This window comes from Schistocerca americana, chromosome 2 (assembly GCF_021461395.2).
Source record: "Schistocerca americana isolate TAMUIC-IGC-003095 chromosome 2, iqSchAmer2.1, whole genome shotgun sequence".
Lineage (NCBI taxonomy): Eukaryota > Metazoa > Arthropoda > Insecta > Orthoptera > Acrididae > Schistocerca > Schistocerca americana.
In genome coordinates, this window is record NC_060120.1 from 219,286,526 (window position 1) to 219,308,015 (window position 21,490).

The window sequence follows — 21,490 nt, forward strand, 5'->3', positions numbered from 1 at the left end:
ATGTCATAATACTACTAGCTACCACCCTGCTAGTAACGGCATGGCCAAGAGATGGAACTGTTCCGTGAAGGCAACACTCAACTGCCATGACGTCCGCCCCCGTCAGCTGAGACGTCAGCGCGGCGGAATGCCACGCCAAGGGGCCCGGGTTCGATTCCCGGCTGCGGCAGGAGATTTTCTAAGATCAGGGACTGGGTGTTGTCCTCATCATCATTTCATCCCCATCTCCGACGCGCAAGTCGTCCAATGTGGCGTCGAATGTAATAAGTACTTGTCCTCGGCGGCCGAACTTCCCCGAGTGGGGGACTCCAGGCCCACAATGCTGTACGTTCATTTACATGTGCCACGACACGTTTTGCACTTCTTATAATTCTCCTAAGCCTAAGAACGACGTATAAGCAAGATTTGGACTCCTCGGTTGTGAAACTGACTCGAGTAGCTCCAGTACTGATGATGAAACGAGTGACAGTAACAACACTGACATGACACAGACATGCAAAACACACATAAAACAGTAAAACACGCACAACTAATCACGTGAACTTGAATCAAAGATTTCAATTTATATCTTATTACCTAATTAAAAGCAGAAGTAATTAGAATAGTCGGTGGATAGATATTGTTCTAGAAGCTATGCTAAGCCCATACCCAAAATTTTTAAGCAGTTACATAAATGAACACATCATTGTAAAGGTAATAATATGAATGCAATATAAACTTAATATAAAGTAAGCAAGCAATACTAAACAGTGTAAATACACAGCAAAATAGATCATGCATGTTACGCAATTACACGAAATTAATGGGCCCACTATTCAAAAAAGTCTAGTTTTATTCTACAAACATGTTTTACAAGATTAATAATAGGTTAATGGTGGCTTGTTATATCTCCTACAGCTGTGTACGAACAGTATGTAATTTAATTAGATTACGTTGAGGTAGGATATTGTTCCAAGGTCACACAGAATTTGTTTACTAACTAATCTATGTGTAGTACTTGTTATGTAACCTAACAAACATCAACACACATACAGCACTCTAACAAAAAAATGGTTCAAATGGCTCTGAGCACTATGGGACTCAACTGCTGAGGTCATTAGTCCCCTAGAACTTAGAACTAGTTTAACCTAACTAACCTAAGGACAACACAAACATCCATGCCCGAGGCAGGATTCGAACCTGCGACCGTAGCGGCCTTGCGGTTCCAGACTGCAGCGCCTTTAACCGCACGGCCACTTCGGCCGGCGCACTCTAACAAGCAACACCAATATCGAGTAGATCCGCATGAACATGTCGACGTTGGACTTGAAGTTCAGTACCAAGTCCCCTTCCACAGGTAGTGTTGTTCTTTCCTGTCTTCTGTTATTCTCTTCTTTAATTATGCCATAAATTTATAATTTCACACTTTCAAATTCCTATATTTTCCTTTAAAAATAGTTGTAACTGCTCTAAATAAATGAAAGAAACACCAAAAGAACTCCGCGCAGCCTCACCTCCACGTGGTGTTGCGTGGGCAACAATGCCTATGACCACAACTGCATAAAGTAATACACTGAAGCGCCAAAGAAACTGATATAGGCGTGCTTATTCAAATACAGAGACATGTAAAAAGCATACGTTGCTGCGGTCGGCAACGCCTCTATACGACAAGTGTTTGGCGCAGTCCTTGATCGCTTACTGCTGCTACAATAGCAGGTTATCAAGATTTAAGTGGCTTTGAACGTGGCGTGATAGTCGCTGGACGACCGATGGGACATAGCATCTCCAAGGTAGCGATCAAGTGGGGATTTTCCCGTACGACCATTTCACGAGTGTACCGTGAATATCCGGAATCCGGTAAAGCATCAAATCTCCGACATTGCTGCGGCCGGAAAAAGATTCCGCAAGAACGAGACCAACGACGACTGAAGAGAGTCGTTCAACGTGACAGAAGTGCGACCCTTCCGCAAACTGCTGCACATTTCAATGCTGGGCCATCAACAAGTGTAGCGTGAGAACCATTCAACGAAACATCATCGTGTACCCTTGATGGCTGCATGACACAAAGCTTTACGCCTCGCCTGGGCCCGTCAACACCGACACTGTGGCCGAGCGGTTCTAGGCGCTACAGTCTGGAACCGCGCGACCGCTACGGTCGCAGGTTCGAATCCTGCCTCGGGCATGGAAGTGTGTGATGTCCTTAGGTTAGTTAGGTTTAAGTAGTTCTAAGTCTAGGGGACTGATGAACTCAGATGTTAAGTCCCATAGTGCTCAGAGCCATGTGAACCATTTGAACACCGACATTGGACTGTTGATGACTGGATGGTCGGATAAATCTCGTTTAAAATTGAATCGAGCGGATGGACGTGTACGGATATGGAGACAACCTGATGAAACCATGGACCATGCATGTCAGCAAGGGACAGTTCAAGCTGGTGGAGGCTCTGTAATGGTGTAGGCCATGTGCAGTTGGAGTGATATGGGACACCTGCTTACGTCTAGACACGACTCTGACAGGTGACAAGTACGTAAGCATCCTGTCTGATCACCTGCATCCACTCACGTCCATTGTGCATTCTGACGGACTGGGGTAATTCCAGCACGACAATGCGACACCCTACACGTCCAGAACTGCTACAGAGTGGTTCCAGGAACACTCTTCTGAGTTTAAACACTTCCGCTGGCCTCCAAACTCCCCAGACATGAACATTATTGAGCATATCTGGAATGCCTTGCAACGTGTTGTTCAGAAAAAATCACCACCCCGTCGTACTCTTAAGGATTTATGGATAACCCTACAGGATTCATGGTGTCGGTTCCCTCCAGCACTACTTCAGACATTAGTCGAGTCCAATGCACGTCGTGTTGCGGCACGTCTGAGTGCTCGCGGGAACTCTACACGATATTAGGCATATGTACCAGTTTCTTTGGCTCTTCAGCGTAAATGGCAGGCCCTAGTAGTCATAACGGTACTTGGAAAAAAATATTCAGCTTGTGGAATTAGTTTATGGTGAACCACAGCGTCTTCCCAGGAAATTTCTTGAGGCCAGCTCAGTACAGTTACCAACTCAAAATCAATCGAAATTCCTTTAACAATTAAGAGACATGTCGCATCCATTGACACCAGCACTGCCTCCAGACATGGATCGTCAACCACTTACATGCCCTGCAAAATGGAAAGCTGCACGCTTGTGATGCTTCGAACAGTGTTGACACCGTTGCGCCTGCTGTACACTGGCCCGTACCGTGTCCTACGATGAAAAACACAGACTTTTAGACATTGTGGTTCATGGCAACCCTACGACTGTTGTCCTTAACTGTGTCAAACCTGCATACGTGTTCAAATAAGTGCCACCGCAGCACTGATACTACAGCAGCTTTCAGTACCGGCGCTACAATCCCTGCTACAGGAAGAACAGCCAACCACTGTCGACCGACGACCAGAGCGCACAATCGTTCTGACCAGAAGCTGCATTTCCCGGCCCGATTCAGTGACGGCGCTTCGCTTCCGTCATAGGGGAATACAGTGTCCACTATAAAGTTCGCGCCAACTGACCATGTAATTGTATTTAGTGGTACAGTGTTATGTGTATAGTCTGTGATAACAAACGAGTCACAACTGGCAAACTGCTTCCGCGCAAACTACCAGGGGCGTAGTGTTTCATCATATGTTTTTAATTTCTGGTGTATTTTTTATTGTTGGGTATGTGCATTTTTATATGTTGTTGTATGTTTTATGTTTTTATTTTCCATGATTACTTTTATCACTCCAGGATACAGTGTCAACGACCAGTTTTATGACTGGTTTCTTCCTTAGTTATACTCATGTTCAGAACGTCCCACCTGTGAGTTAAACGTTCGGATTCGTACTTGACGTAGGGAACAATCGCTTTTCCAATCTGTTCAGCAGATGCTGTTAACGCGACAAAGAATTTTGTTCTGTTGAAACCATCAGACTGTTCTGTTCATGATAAGCCAAGGTCGGTTAGTCCAAATTGCGCTAATCCCGACAGCAGTTACAGATGCTTGTTGTGTGATATGTGATGTTCCTGATAGTGCATTGCAGTCATCGTGGCCCAGTTGCTATACGAATTCTGAAGATGCCTCAGAAAGGTGAAATGCGTCAACAAAGCTTATGCTGTTTTGCAACTGAGATTGTATTTTCCTCCTGAAAGTCTATCACACTTGCTGCACCACGACCATCAAGTGGAAGGATTTATATAACTTTATTTATTGTTTGGTTTTGTCGCAATTTCTCTGTTGTAACATCACAATGTTATGATCCACAACTGGTTTTATTATTAGTAGATAATATACAACAAGTGAAAATTTGTGTTTTCTATTTTGTATGGAAGATGGTTCAAATGGCTCTGAGCACTATGGGACTTAACATCTGAGGTCATCAGTCCACTAGAACTTAGAACTACGTAAACCTAACTAACCTAAGGACATCACACACATCCATGCCCGAGGCAGGATTCGAACCTGCGACCGTCGCGGTCGCGCGGTTCCAGACTGAAGCGCCTTTAATCGCGTGGCCACACTGGCCGGCTGTATGGAAGAAAATTCAGCATTATACAGGGTGGTCCATTGATAGTGACCGGGCCAAATATCTCACGAAATAAGCATCCAACGCAGAAACCACAAAGAACGAAACTCGTCTAGCTTGAAGGGGGAAACCAGATGGCGCTATGGTTGGCCCGCTAGATCGCGCTGCCATAGATCAAACGGATATCAACTGCGTTTTTTCAAATAGGAACTCCCATTTTGTATTACATATTCGTTTAGTACGTAAAGAAATATGAATGTTTTAGTTGGACCACTTTTTCGCTTTGTGATAGATGGCGCTGTAATAGCTCCCTTCTAGAGCCTGGGTATCGGGAGAATGACTTATGCGTGTACAGTGACAGATGGTCTGAAGCGGGTTCAGTCGAGTACGTAGTTCTAATTTTCATCTGCTAGGGGACAGTAGTGGATAGGACTAAACAGAAAGAACTATAATGTAGTTAAGAATTTTGAACACCAGAGTCCAGTAGTGCTCTGAGACATTTAAGAAACAGGTCAAGAGAATGTTTTTGTGAATTGTCCTGTTTATTTCTAGAGGGCTTTTTTGTTTATTTATGTTTGTACAGTTTTGCTTTTAGTAGTGTGAATGATGCGTGAATGTGGTCTAAAGCAAATAAGTAGACCATTGTTCTACTGATGAACGCGGTACGAACTAGTGTGAGGAAGTTTTAAGACAGTGTGAATGCAGACGGCGGGGAATTATGTATCATAATACGTTGAGCAAGTTTGTGGTAAAATGAAAGCTAATTCGAGTGCAAGTGTAAATAGTTAATAACGTAAAGTATAAACAAAATATCAGAATGTAAAATATTTATTTCGGGAAAAGTACAGTTCGAAAGTGTGTTATTTGTTGATTGGTTAGTCATGAAAAGCGGGGAATAACGCGGGAGAATAATGTTTTTCTATTGGCCTTAAAGAAAACTGACCAATCAGAACGTTCTTCGCGCGTCTTTTCTCTTGGAGATAGAGAATGCTTACAGAATGCTTACAGCATTCTAAGAGTCGGAGCCCAGCCGTTCAATGGTACGGTCGTGTGTAGTATGAGCTCCGAAGGAAGTTATAATTTGCCGGTTTTAGTTGTGCTACATGTTTCAAAAGCGTTTTAAAGTGAAGGCACATTTAGTCCTGTGTGTTTTTTAGAAAGTACGGATTTTTTAAGTAATTTTGTGTACGAGAAAAGACAGTAATTCCGCGTGGCATATTGAACAGATCGGTGACTAAAAACTTGAGTGCATTAGACACCGATAAACTTAATAGTATGGCGACCATTTTCATTCAAGAACAATCCGTGCTTGGTAGCTGTTCAGATTTCGGGAAATACGTAACCATAAACTTGCTAACGTGAATGAAAGGGTTTGTGCATGACTGTTAAGATTAGCACGGGCCTGGCAGTGAACGTGTACATCTCAGGGCTCAGAATATACCCGAGTTTTGCCAGTATTGCCACCTTTCATTCGAAATTAATACGTTTTCCCGATTCTTAGAATAGTTACGTTGTATGCAGCCTGGTGAAAGTTGCAATACGGTAGGTTTTTGCTCGGATTTCCTACCGGCGATACGCTGCAACGAGTTCACAAGTAAGTGCAGGTAATTGACGAAGGTAAACGCGCCGCCTCAGACCCATTTTGTTGATAGGAACTTTATGACTGTGGAACTTTGATTTACTTCTCTCTGTTGGCGGTGTTACTTTCCTAAGTAAATCTGTCCACTGAATGGAAATGAATTTCTAGAATTGCAAGCCCACCATAATTTTTTAATATATTTAGCAGGCTTGCGTTTCAAGAATTGTCGAAATGCACATTTCCCTCTTAAAGGCAATAAGCTGTTCATCAACAGTCATGTCAAAGCCCGAATTGTGCATTGAAGGAAGCCTTGAAGTGTTTCTAAGTGCAGTTACTTTATCATGAATCCTACGATCTGGCCTAATTTCTCTACTGTCAGATCTGAAGAAATGTGTGGTAACTCGAAATATTTTTAGGTGCACTGTTGCCCTGAAAATAAGCCTAGCATTTTCCTCATTCCGCTGTTCACCCAAATCCTCCTGCCCTGATCTGTAACTATTGCAGGCCTCTAATTCTTCCCCATCTATTTCCTTCTATACCTTAGGTACACTGTTAGGGAAATCTCCATTCCACTTGTTGTACTCTCACCTATCCTCTGTTAGCTTCCCATACTACTACAGATATAATGCCTGGGGTAAATTGGAGCTTTAGGGCTTCTTTTTTTGAAATAGAGGGTGTTGCTTTAGGACCACGTTTATCTCAGATTATATTGTAGGATGAAATCCGGCACTGAGCGCTCTTTGCACCCAGTTATTCAATTATTCCAGTGGAATTATATTTCTTAGTGTTGTAATCATTTACTATTGCACCATAATTATTATGAATGACGTCATCTTCATTATCTTCCTTTTTCTATTCCCTTATGTCACTGCTTTCATCCTCTTCTCTATCTCAGGGCAAGTATTCATCATCATTCAGGTGAAAAATATATCTCATTGTCGACATCAGCATTACATCACATCTATAGGAGAATCTTATCAATCTGTTCCAACAACAATAGTTTTTCCTTCACCTTCTACAATCTTCATCATTTCTGACTTACTTAGGTTATAATGAAAAATTGTAAGATTTCAATAAAAATACTGAGGTTACCTAATAATGTATGACATCATTTATTTTCCTCACATCAACAATGCTGTTTGAAATGCAACAAATATGTAACCTTCATTGTTGGTACGTTTTGCCGCTTTCAGCCATTTGCTAACAACACTGAATCAGCTATACTAGCTAGGGATTTTGAAGACCCTAAGTGTCCACTTTTGTTCATTCTTAATCTAAGGTATCATAAACTAATGTTGTTGTTATTACGGTCATCAGTCTGAAGACAGGTTTGATGCAGCTCTCCAAGCTAGTCTGTCCAGTGCAAGCCCCTTCAATTCTGAATAACTACTGCAACTGACATCCTTCTGAATCTGCTTACTGTACTCATTTCTTGGTCCCCCTTTACGATTTTTAACCCCACGTTTCCTTCCTGTTTTAAGCGGTCATCCCTAGATGTCTCAGAATGTGTCCTGTCAACCAATAACTTCATCTAGTCAGGCTGTACCACAGATTTCTTTTCTCTCCATTTCTATTCAGTACCTCCTCTTTAGTTACGTGATACCTTCAGTATTCGCCCACATTTCAAAAGCTTCTATTCCCTTCTTGTCTAAACTGTTTACTGCTTATGCTTCACTTCCATACATGGCTAAACTCGAGACAAATGCCTTTAGTAAAGACTTCCTAACACTTAAATTTCTTTCTTTGCCGTTGTCCTCTTTACTTCAGCGATCATCAGTTATTTTGCTCCCCAAATAACAAAACTCATCTACAACTTTAAGTGTCTCATTTCCTAATTAATACCCTCAGTATCAACTTATTTAATTAGACTACATTCCATTATCTTTGTTTTGCTTTTGTCGATGTTCATCTTATATCCTGTTTTCAAGACCCTGGCCATCCCATTCAACTGCTCTTCCAAGCCCTTTGCTGTCTTTGACGGAATTACAATGTCATCAGCAAACGTCAAAGTTTTTATTTCTTCTCCCTGGAATTTAATTCCTACTCCAAATATTTCTTTGGTTTTCTTTGCAGATTGCTCAATATACAAATGATATAACATCAAGGATAGGTTACAACTCTGTCTGATTCCCTTCTCACCCACTGAGCGCGCGAGGCGGTGCAGTGGTTAGCACACTGGACTCGCATTTGGGAGGATGACACTTCAAACCCGCGCCCAGCCATCCTGAATTAGGTTTTCCGTGATTTCCCTAAATCGCTTCTGGCAAATTCCAGGATGGTTCCTTTGAGAGGGCACGGCCGACTTCCTTTCTCATCCTTCCCTAATCCGATGGGACCGATTATAACACTACTTGTATATGGTTCATCTAATTTTTTTACAATTTTTTGCTTTAAAATTTTCGCATATTGGAACCATATTATCTGTGTATGTAAAGTAAAGTGTCCTATACTGGAAGATGTAATCCTTTTCATTGTATGTGAGTAATGTATGTAATAAACTATGTAAAGTTGTTTATTACGTTAAAGAATTTTCTGATGACATTTTGTATTTAAAATATTTGTGTGTATAAACTGTTCATATTGATGTAAATTTGACAGCTGTAAGAAAAGATCACGCTTTTGAGCAATGTAAGAAATGGGTGTTATGTAAAAGCCAGTGTGCTTTTGTTTGAAACGAAATGGCTCTGAGGAGTGGAAAAGGTGGCAAGGGCGAATTGGCGCGCTATCTAGAGCAGGCACAGGAAGTAAGTCACACAGTCTGTAGGCAGCAGTGATTGAGGCAGCACCCTTGTGGAGCAGGAGAAGCTTTGCCTACAAATTTGCACAAAATTGCCTCGGATGAGGACTGCAAACGTCTTACGGCATAGCTGCGAGTTGTTCGGTTACTGAACGTAAAACTGAACGACGCCAAGAAGAGAAACTGAGCCCAAACAGCAAGGTACTTGAAGGCCGTACTGTGGGTAGTGTAGCCATCGTAATTGTCCGCCACACCCAAGCCTACAGCCACTACATAAGATATTTTTGTTTGTTATTTTACTTTTGTACAGCGTGAACCATTTATTTAAACTGTGTTTTATTGGTATATTACCAGTCTTGAACGTTAAAGAAACTTGTTCAGCCTGTTAATTCATCATAATCATAGGTATATATAGGGTTCTTTCCTGGTGTTTGATTAATCCGAGTATCCTGTTTTACAGAGTTATGAAGTGCCAAGTTAATATAAAGAGGCACCATTTAAATTGGTTATGTGTAAATAATGAGAAAGTTTTCTTATCTAGTGCAAAGTGTTATAGCAAAAGTTTGTTTACGTAAAATTCAGTCAGAATGAAGAAAAATTACTAAAATCTACTAAATGAATATACAGAGTTAGTTCAAAGAGTAATAGCTTTTGAAAGTGAATTCCAATAATAAAGAGGTTTTACTGACGTGAAATTTTCATTATAAAAAGTTGGATCTTTAGTATCTAAGTACTCGTATTTTAGTATTTAAGATTGTTGAGTATGGAAAATGCTTTTCTAAAGGTCCCTCTCGCCAGTTGCTTTTTGGCTTCCTTGAAGTTATCTACCGAGCTTTTTCTCTTTTAAAAACGTAATGTATAAGAGTGTAGTCCAACATTGTTTACGTGGAGTAATATTTATTTGAAGAAGAAACTTAAACAGTAGCAAGAAAGTAGGCAAAATTCATACTTCTGCTTTTCCAATACTTCACTGTTTCATTGCCTGGATAGGCTTGCGACCGTTAGTACATGTTTTAAACCACTAAATGAACTTGGAACTGAGTTGTCCTAGCTTCAATATAATACAATTCATACTGCGTTTTTTTCTAACCGTTGGGTAAGTCCTTAGGAAAAGAATTGCTTAATCTGATTTACTTGAGCGTTAGACACAACACACAGTCAAATCCCGTAGAAAGGATAACTCTATTGATTAGCTTTTACTATTAACAGGACTATCCTCCCATAGTGTACTAAACTAAGTTGTAGTAAGAGGGTTATACATGGCAACATAGAGACAGGGGTTCTGTTATGTAGGTAAAACCATACAAAATTATAACGGAAGTGGAAGGGTTGTAAGTTTGGCATGTGTGACTTCTCAAATGCTGTCTTGTCTTTTGAAATACGTACTAAATCACCTACGTTAAATTTCTGTTTCCGCAGATCTAACATTTTAATACGGTTGTATACTGTATTTATAAGTCTATTATCATGAACATTGATTGGTCTCATTTTTGTTGTGGAATATTTGATTCGATTATACTGTGGAATTATTTGCGGGAGGATATCGATCCATTTGTGTGAGCCACGAGGATTGAATCGCATCCACATTTGGGTTTTCACTATTCTGTTCAGACGTTCCACGACACTCGCCTTCAGGTGGTTGAACGTCGAGCAGTGATGTATTCCATACCGCTCCATCACAGTCTTGAGGTATCTATTCCGAAACTCTCCGCCGTGATCTGTTTGAAGGTTGTCTGGGCTTCGATTCACTGGACAGGTGGTAGCCTCTTGAAATTTTCGGTTGTTTCCTTCCGGTACTTTCATACAATTCTTCAAAACCCGCCTTCCTCGGCGCTCGACATTCAGTATCTGACAGTACATGAGGTCTGGCTCGTCTTGGTCTTAGCTGTGGTTGTTTTCTCGCGTTTCCACTTCACAGTTACATCACCAACAGTCGACTTGGACAGCTTTAGAAGCGCCTTTCTGTTGCTATTGCTTCTCAGTAACCCCTGCTTATTTTTATAGTGGCGGGTCTGCCTCTCCTGACATCTACTGATCAATTCCTCATTATACAGGGATGTCCGGATTGCTTTGATCAGATAGTGTGTAAGGACAAGGAAGTCACTTCGCCTTGTACTAATAATAATTTAAAAATTGGCCTTATTCATAATCTGAAACCAGTACATTCTCCCTTACAGAACTCAGGTGTCTATAAAATTAGCTGTGATACATGTCCAGCCTATTACAAATGACAGACAGAGGCTGTTAGATTTATAGAACATTTCAGAGGAGAGAAAGGTGCAAATATATACCACTAGTCTTTACTGATCATTTATTAATTAAATACTACAAGGGTAAAGGAATTCATGACGTGAGTACCCCGCACACAGAAAAGAAAGGCGTCAGACTTAATATCCTTGAAGAATTAGGTATTTTCAAATACCTTTCTCCTAGTGATTGTTTCATTCTGAACGAACAGTTGCAGCCACGTAATAAAAATTACTTAGAAATGGCTAATACTGAATCCTACTTTTCTTCAGAACAGACTCTACGATATCGTCTTCCTCCCGCATTTTTATTTATCACATTGTAATGTATAGAATATTTGCTCCTGCATTGTCCTGTATAAATTTTTATTTTGCATAATAGTGGATGTTGACTTGCGACATGAACACTTATATTCTATTTGAAACATTTTTGTTGATGCAAGCAGCAGATTTCTTGGATTGCTGCTAGATGGTGTGACTTTTTTTGTGCTCATGTTGTGACAACTGCGACTTGTGATCCTTTTAGTCTAATGCCGCTTCCAGTATCCCATTGCCTTACAGCCCTTAGTGGCGCACAGTGTGCTACATCATGTAACTATGATTTTTACTGGGAAGTGCCATTGTTATGTCAGTTCCAATATCTGTACCTTTTATATGGTTTTAAGTATAATTTTAATAAGTTGTTTTACTGAAGAGAGCATTCTGCTCGTAAACCTCTCGATCTGTCATTACACGTGAATATAGTCACCTCATACATCTGTTTGGGTAACTGTTTTGGATTTTCTGATGAAGACTTCCACAGTCGGTGTCGAAACCATGTCGAGTTAAATCTTGTCGCAATCTGTTGGCTATATTATACAAATCAACTTCGCCCGATGATCGAAGTGAAACACATAGAAACGTCGCGCCGCATTGTAGAGTGTATACTAATTACGTATAAAAATTGTGTTATTTATGATTGTTCAAAGCAGAAAAATACGTAAAGACTTATTATAGGTTAAGTGAAAATTTTACAGACATCGACAAGTTAAGCCATAGTCGAATAAGAATAGCTGGCACGTGTGTGACATTGGTCATGTTGCTGCCCATCGTGAGAAGGCCGATGACCAGCGGAGTTTGCGCAGCAGCAGTCAGCACTTCGAGAGATCAATGACCGAGCAGATGGGCAATGCTTCCAAGAAAAACAACGACCAGCGCTGTTCGCACATCAGTGGTCAATGCTTCAGGAACTGTCGGCATACTGAACTCACGTGCGTGACGTGTCTGGCGATGAAAAGGTGGACGACAGGGCAATGTCCGACCACGCCAGCATAGAGGTAAAACAGTGGAAAGCCGGCACGTGTGTCGACATTGGTCACGTTTCTGTCCAACGTGAGGAGCATAGATCAACGACCGAAGAGTTAGTTGCCGCCATAGAAACTTCGCGACGTTAACAAAACCACCGGACAAATACCTCCGAAAAATCGGCTTGAGATAGTCCTTTGAAGATGTTCTTCGAGGGAAGAAAGAAGACACGACGAAACGTCACCTGGACGGACGGATCAATGGTCAGTCAGCGGACGTCATACTTCGCTACAACGATTTAGCCGCCACGCTGCTCGACAGAAGAAGATGTCGGTACCGCGCCAATAGGTCAACGCAGATTATGCCATCCCAGATGTTACCAGAAAGAAGTCCATGTGGTACTTACCTAGGTGGCTGGTGAGGACGAAGGGACTGCGGCCTTACCAAATGGATCGCATGTGAACCGTCCTCTTTTAGAGTACTGCTGCGCGGTGTGGGATCCCTACCAGGTACGACTGACGGAGTACATCGAAAAAGTTCAAAGAAAGGCAGCACGTTTTGTATTATCGCGAAATATGGGAGAGAGTGTCACATAAATGATACAGGATCTGGGCTGGAAATCGTTAAAAGTAAGGCGTTTTTCGTTGCGACGTAATCTTCTCACGAAATTCCACTCACCAACTTTCTCCTCCGAATGCGAAAACATTTTGTTGACACCGATCTACACAGTGCGGAACGATTACCACCATAAAATAATGGAAATCAGAGCTCGTTCGGAAAGATATAGGTGTTCATTCTTTCCGCGAGCTATACGAGATTGGAATAATAGAGAATTGTGAAGGTGGTTCGATGAACCCTCTGCCAGGCACTTAAATGTGATTTGCAGAGTATCCATGTAGATGGAGATGTAGATGTAGAAGTTGATGAACTCCGCCAGAAGACGCCGAACCTGAGGGTCACTAATTCGATTCCGGGATGGTGCACTCCGCGCCACGCCGTAGCTGCTTGTTAATAACGCACCGAGCGTATTCACAAGGAGATGACCGCGCCGCCGCCGCAGTGAGTCACGGGTACGGTGTTGAATGGAAGAAGACCCCGCCGGCGCACCGCTGCAACACGAGCCTTCGCCGCATCAGAGGTCACTGGAATCTGCACGCTACGACTCCACCGCTCCGCTGCTGCGAGAAATTGAGCGAGTTAAAACCTGTTGTATTTGTCTGTTTGTTTAAAGGGTCCTATGTCTCAGTAAATGACTGTTAGTGGAACCACCAATGTTTCACTCACAGAAACATCGTTCTTGTGCAACGCAGCTAGCTCTTTATTCGCACGAAGTAATGGCCGCTATTGACAGGGGATCTCAAGTTGATTCCGTATTTCTAGATTTCCGGAAAGCTTTTGACACCGTTCCTCACAAGCGACTTCTAATAAAGCTGCGGGCCTATGGGATATCGTCCCAATTGTGCGACTGGATTCGTGATTTCCTGTCAGGAAGGTCGCAGTTCGTAGTAATAGACGGCAAATCATCGAGTAAAACTGAAGTGATGTCAGGTGTTCCCCAGGGAAGCGTCCTGGGACCTCTGCTGTTCCTGATCTATATAAATGACCTGGGTGACAATCTGAGCAGTTCTCTTAGGTTGTTCGCAGATGATGCTGCAATTTACCGTCTAGTAAGGTCATCCGAAGACCAGTATCAGTTGCAAAGCGATTTAGAAAAGATTGCTGTATGGTGTGGCAGGTGGCAGTTGACGCTAAATAACGAAAAGTGTGAGGCGATCCACATGAGTTCCAAAAGAAATCCGTTGGAATTCGATTACTCGATAAATAGTACAATTCTCAAGGCTGTCAATTCAACTGAGTACCTGGGTGTTAAAATTACGAACAACTTCAGTTGGAAAGACCACATAGATAATATTGTGGGGAAGGCGAGCCAAATGTTACGTTTCATTGGCAGGATACTTAGAAGATGCAACAAGTCCACTAAAGAGACAGCTTACATTACACTCGTTCGTCCTCGGTTAGAATATTGCTGCGCGGTGTGGGATCCTTACCAGGTGGGATTGACAGAAGACATCGAACGGGAGCAAAAAAGGGCAGCTCGTTTTGCATTGTCACGTAATAGGGGAGAGAGTGTGGCAGATATGATACGCGAGTTGGGATGGAAGTCATTAAAGCAAAGACGTTTTTCGTCGCGGCGAGATCTATTTACGAAATTTCAGTCACAAACGTTTTCTTCCGAATGCGAAAATATTTTGCTGTAGCAACGATCATCAAAATAAAATAAGAGAAATCAGAGCTCGAACAGAAAGATTTAGGTGTTCGTTTTTCCCGCGCGCTGTTCGGGAGTGGAATGGTAGAGAGATAGTATGATTGTGGTTCGATGAACCCTCTGCCAAGCACTTAAATGTGAATTGCAGAGTAATCATGTAGATGTAGACCTCTCCCTCCGAGCCAAGGAGAGAGCCCACACCACCGCCCACAAAGTGTCGTTTCCCCTCCCGCCATCCCTGACAAAATAATGACCTTTGTCCTCCTCTGTCACTGACGCTCAATATCTCGTGTCACTAAACCCCGGCCCGCTGCAACATTGACGAACTCAGTTGGCTTGAAATACGAGAGCTTTATATTATTTCAACTCGCCGAGAAATACAACGACGTGATGTATTAATATTCTTGCCAAATCACCACGTTTATTTGCCTCAGTTAACACCCATTCAAATATTTTAAGGTCACAACCGCCACCTCACAGTACATGCGACTCTTACTTCTCGTTCTGGTGAATAACACTGGCCAGGAAAGGACGGTACAGGTAACAGTCGTTGTGAGGGACGCGAAGACCGCGCTGGCTCTACGGGTAGCGGCAGCGGCCGCAGGCTCTAGAAGCCGAACTCGTCTGACGCCTGCTCGGCCTCGAGCATTGCGCGGATGCGGTCGGCGCGCTGCTGGCGCCGCAGCTGAATCTCGGCGCACAGCAGGTCCAACCAGCTGGAGGTGTCCGCCTCCTGGAGCTCCACCTCGCGCGCGGGCGGCGTGGGCGGTTGCTCGGCCACCAGGAACGGCGGCGCGAACACCGGCAGCGGCATCTCGCGCTCCCCGGGCAGCACGCAGCTGCCGTCGAGCGAGCGCAGCTGTGGCACCAGCGACAGCACGCGACCCCTGCAGAGCACCGGAGGCGTGAGCAGTCGAGAGCGCCGAGCCAGAGAAAGCCGACCGCAGTACGCCTGCGGCCGAGGCGGAGCAACTGGACGGTTGCAGTCCGGCGGGGCTTGCCACTCTGTTTACAGTGCCTTGGCTATGGCAGATAGACAGTCGATTATGACAACCCAGCCTTCAGACATGCCATGATCAGCCATGCCAAGGGTAGGGGACGATGGTGGGCCAGCCCCGCAGCTGGTAATCCCGCGCCCTCCACGACCACGATCTAGATCAGAAACAAGGCAGGATAGCGCGGGAAGAATTGTTGTCGACTTACCCTCCACCTCCGACCATCATCGCAACACCGAAAAACGACCCATCAGCGAGGAGGACAGACGTCAGACGGATCTGCGTGCCAGAGACTGCGTGCGGAATGTTGACTTCGGTTCAAAAAGGGAGTGACAGTTCATCTGAAGAGGAAGGTACACCACTGCAGAACTATGCATCCGATTCTGGCGATTCAGACGGAGATGGACAATGCCAAAACAATGAAGGCGCCACCGATGGTTTCCAACTAGTGGACTGACAGCGCGCAAGCAGGAAGCGGAAAATCTCACAGGAGGCGGATGGCGCTTCGAAAAACACATTCCTGTCCCGGCTGCCAACAGATTCTCCCCTCTGCAACCTGGGAGCGAACAAATGGGTGTGACATCGCCGCCAGATGCGGCGGGAACGACTTCTGCCATCGCACCAGCACAAATTGAACCGACAGAGTAGTCACCGGCGAAGATTCCGCCAATAACAGTACAATATAGAAGAGGCTACCTAACTCTCAATGCTCAAATCAAGAAGAACGTGAAAGGACCAATCAAAGCCATCTATAGAGGAAACATAGTCAAATACCACTTGGATACATTAGAAGACCAGAGGCTGGGCTTGCGCTTTTTCCAAGCAGCAAAAACCCTGTTTTTCGCCCACCAACTACTAACAGACTGGACACAAAAAATGGTGGTGCAATACTTTCCAGCTGAGATGACAGGAAAAGTAGTGGAGAAAGAACTACATGCCATCGGCTTCCTGCAGACCCCAGTCCACCCATTCAAGATCAGGGACGAAAAGATGAACAAGCTGATCCTCCAACCGGTGTACTATGTCACCCTGCCGGCTGGACCAGCCAGTGAGTCAATTTATGGTGTGCAATATCTGTTGGATATGGAAGTCCAAATCGAGACTTCCTGCTGGAAAGACGACCCACACAAATTCAAGCGTTGCCAACATACTTCCACACGGAAAATTATTATTCTCTGCCCCCACGGTGCGTCAAATGCACCAGTAACCATGTGTCAAAGGCCTCTCAGAAACCTCAGACCCAGAAAGCGATATGTGTCAACTGCAAAGGCGAACACCCTGTCACCTGCAGGGGGTGTCAAATTTCCCAAGAAGCTCTACACCCCTACACAGCACAAGGAGAAGTAGCACGCACCAGACAACAATAACCGACCGCCACTCTAACACCACTAAAGGCCAGCGACCCAACCACTTTTCCATCATTACCAACACAGGAGTCTGACACCACCGCCCAACACCCCTGTGCATGGACGACGCGCCAGCGGCAACCCACCCCACAACTATCGAAGCAGTCAGCATTAGGTTTTTCAGAGATTAAAAATAGGATTTCAAGCGTCACTGACTTTTTTGGAGCGCTACGTCGGCAAAACTCTTCAAATAAAGGATGCATCAAAACGTTCAAATGTGTGTGAATTCCAATGAGACCAAACTGCTGAGGTCATCGGTCCGTAGACTTACACACTACTTAAACTAAATTATGCTAAGAACAACACACACACCCATGCCCGAGTCATGACTCGAACCTCCGGCGGGAGGGCCGCGCAGTCCGTGACATGACGCCTCAAACTGCGCGGCCACTCCGCGCGGCGAAACGATGCATCAATTCAGCAATGCAGTAGACACCGTGTCAACAATCTCCTCATCTCATTCAGCGGAGCCATGAAACTTCTTGCTCCAACAAATGGCCCATAGACCAACTTGAAATGACGACCTCACATTCTATGTTTACAAGAACAATGGGGTTTATGATAGTCAGAGTTAAAGGAATTTCTACATTTCCATGTCGACTCCTTTTCCTGACAGAGATACACCTCCAATCAACATATACCTTCAAAATCGGCGACATTGTTGGATACAAAACGGAACACGCCAATGGCTGGGTTGATGGCGTAGCCATCTTCGTAAAAAGGACAAACACTCATTCCCATGTAGTGTTACCACTGTTTCAGTTTTAGTCACTGGAGGTATTGGTTATTACCATCTGAGCCCATCGCGGACACATCACGTTTATTGCTGCCTATCTTTGCCCTGCAATACGATTTGCCAAAGGAGATTTCATAACTCTGTTTGATCAGCACAATAAAATCCTTCTTTGCGGAGATCTTAAGGCACACAGCACACAAATCAAAGAGGAAACAAGCTATATGTGCTTGAAGAATGGCTGGAGACGATCATTTACATACCGGAAAATCCGACGCACATGCCTGTCAATCGTCAACATTTTCCAGACGTACTGGTCATTGCGATCTTAAAGAATCTTTGAGTGGACCTACACCTCCAGGCGATTAACGATCTTGCTATGGACCACCACCCAGTCATTGGCAACTTCTTGGCAGCTCTGGAACATATATGGTCACAAATAAAGACTTCAGATGACTAGGAACAATTCCAAACCTTCTTGAATAACAACATCCGACCTGCTGCGGATGTGTCCACCCCAGCCATCGTCGACGAAGCAGTGATTGCACTTACTGTTAAGATCAAATGGGCCTTCCGCAGGGCGATAATCACCACCAAAGGGCATGTTCAACAACAAGATGAATTCTCCCAATTATCCAGGACCTCAAACGCTTAAAAATAGGGTGCGGAAGCAATGGCAGAAGTACCGAAACCCAAAGGATTATCGAGCTCTTCACCACCTCTCCCGGTTTTTATTTCGCCTGTTGGTATTCCGGTTGCTACTGGTTTATTTATCGATTGTCATTTTTTATTTGTAGATTACTATTGCTATTTGAGTTAACGTATTGTCATTTTATCATTTAGAGATAGTGAGTGGAGCTGTGCACCCTAGAAAATGCAGTGCCAAGTGGAGAAATCTGAACCTTTCCGACATGTTCTTCTGTTTGAATTCCATAGAGGGGTAACAGCAACGGAAGCAGCAAGAAACGTATGCGCCGTGCATGGGGGTAATGCCATTCTACGGAGCACGCCAAGAAAATAGTTTTCTCTTGTTAAGAAGGAATGGTTTGACATTAGTAACGGTCACATTCAGGAAGACCTTTAGGGTTTGATGAAGATCGTTTAAGCCCATTAATCCACAATGGTCCACGTCAGTGTACTCGAGAACTGGCAAAAGTGTTGAACTGTGATCATCCCACCGTCATGCGACATTTGCATACAACGGGGAAGGTTCAAAAATTGTGTGTATGGGTACTGCATGCTTTAATCCAAAATAAAATAATCAGCGGTTGACCACATGTGCATCTCTGCTTGCACGTCATCAATTGGCTCATGCTCAACACTGACGATTCCTATCCTGTATCCTTAATGGTGACGAGTAATCATGTCTGTAAGCTAACATAAGGAAAAGAGAGGAATGGTTGAGCGAATCAAAGCAGCAACTCCCCATACAAAGATCTGCGCGCATCCACAAAAGATAGTGTTGTGCATCTGATGGAACAGCGACCGTATGGTGTGCTACGAATTGCTTTACAGAGTGTAACCATCACTGATGATATTTATTGTCAACAACTGAAACGTCTTGCAGAACCAATCCAAGATCAACCACCACGAAGACTGTGTGAAATGACGCTATTCCATGATAATGGGCGCCTGCATCCTCACAGGTTGAAAAAAACATTATAAAGGAGTGGGATTGGAAAGCTATAGAGCACCCACCTTATTCATCTGATCTTCTGGTCTCAGATTTTCACCTTTTCCGCTCTGTCGAACGACCTTCAAGGAACTTCTTTTCCGTAAGAACATGGTTCGACGAGATATTCGCCTCAAAACCATGTAATTTCTGCAGCGGTTGAAATGGAAAAACGCTACGAACTTGGAACCAACCCAATACTTCAGCCGCTTTCAGTTAGTCTGTCAACGTAATTCGGAAAACATATCAGTATGCCAATTCTACGGTTCTGGAGTCAGACATCAATCACTGATAGTCAGTATCCAAAAAGGTTAGACGTTTCAGAGTTTGGTGCAACCGAAGTCAACAACCAGGACAATTTACAGATCCAGACTGTCGATACAGCGTCGCAGACCACGTGTCAACTGGTAATGGTCCGTAGTGTACTGACTGCCCGGGAAGGACGAGTTGGCGGTGTAGCGGTGGTGGACTGCAATGCGTCTTCCTTGAATGCGCCGAAGTGAGACCCTGATCGTGGAAGAGCAGCTGATCTTGGCACCTGGCCCAGTGACTTAGTGAAGACTGCCTTCTGTGTTTTTTCCCCTTTATTATTATTATTATTATTATTTCATCCCCCCCCCCCCCCCCCCCCGGCCTATGTGGATACAACTGCTGCTCTCCTGCCACATGAGAGCAAAAATTTTAAAAAAGTAATATAAACGGTTTGTACAATGAAGACACAGGTCGTCAGTTGCATAAGTTATCATCTCGTAAAAGGCTGATTTGGTGATTAGTTAAAATATAGACGCAGTTGAGTGAAAAATGAGTGTCACACAGGAATATATAAAAGCAGATAGACAACTGAATAAAGTAAAACGGAAAGGGTGATTGTTGACTGATTAAAACAGATATCTAGACGAGTGAACAGATGAGTGGATGCAGACTGCCAGGTATAAGGACATCATGGGAACGTGGCATTGTCTTTTGTCGATTGTGCACAGCTTTAAATAGACCGCTGATAGCAGAATACTCTGCGTATTATTTTCAATCACATGTCTATATACAATAAAGAAATCTGTGTACGTCGTGATCCCAAGTGGCGTATCGGATGCCTCCTGGCGGGTGAGGGGGGGGGGGGGCGGTGTGACATGGACTCTGCTTGGTGGCCTACTCAGTCCGGGCCCACGTGACGGATCTGTTATACGGGTGGCCGCTGCGTGGAGGCACACCGGCGAGATATTTTAATTATTGTATCCGACTATACACAGCTGAAGCTCCACAGGGCATAAAATCCAATGACGTAATAGCAAACGTGGAAGAATACGCAGAGTAATGTTCACGATCAACAGACTATAGCTATAACAACGTCTGTATGTGCCCTAAATAGGCACGTTAAACCTTCAGTAACTTCAGTTTAGAAGGGGTAACACAAAATCACTAGATTCTACAGGGTGACAATTATTGAACTATACGAAATAACGTCGTCATAACTTTTGAACGGTTTGCGTTAGGACGTTCAAACTGCACTTTTGGCAGCAGGACATGATGGGAATTAGTATGCGCATGCGCACGCGACTTGTTGTTGTCGCCCACTTTTCAAATGGCTCTGAGCACTATGGGACTAAACATCTGTGGTCATCAGTCCCCTAGAACTTAGAACCACTTAAACCTAACTAACCTAAGGACATCACACACATCCATGCCCGAGGCAGGATTCCAACCTGCGACCGTAGCGGTCTCGCGGTTCCAGACTGCAGCGCCTAGAACCGCACGACCACTGTGGTCGGCTCGCCCACGTTTATTTGGGTGGGTTCTTCAATAAGCAAAACTGGCGCATTTGGGGGACTGAGAATCCGAATTCCGCGATCGAGAAGTCTCTTCACCCTCAACGGGTGACTGTGTGGCGTGCAGTGTCCAGTTACGGAATAATCGGTGCGGTATTCCTTGATGGCACGGTGACTACCGAACGGTACGTGAAGGTTTTGGAAGATGATTTCATCACCATTATCCAAAGTGACTGTGATTTTGACAAGCTGCGTTTCATACAAGACGGAGCTCGACCCCA

At 44.0% G+C, this 21,490-nt stretch overlaps 1 protein-coding gene across 1 annotated transcript in view; it reads right to left on the bottom strand.

The window, feature by feature from the left end:
- Positions 1-20,080: 20,080 nt before the first annotated feature.
- Positions 20,081-21,490, bottom strand: part of LOC124593904 — a 92,103-nt gene continuing 90,693 nt past the window's right edge. The window contains exon 6 of the mRNA XM_047132255.1: positions 20,081-20,105. Coding sequence (XP_046988211.1) covers positions 20,081-20,105 — 25 coding nt within the window. The remainder of the gene's footprint in view (positions 20,106-21,490) is intronic.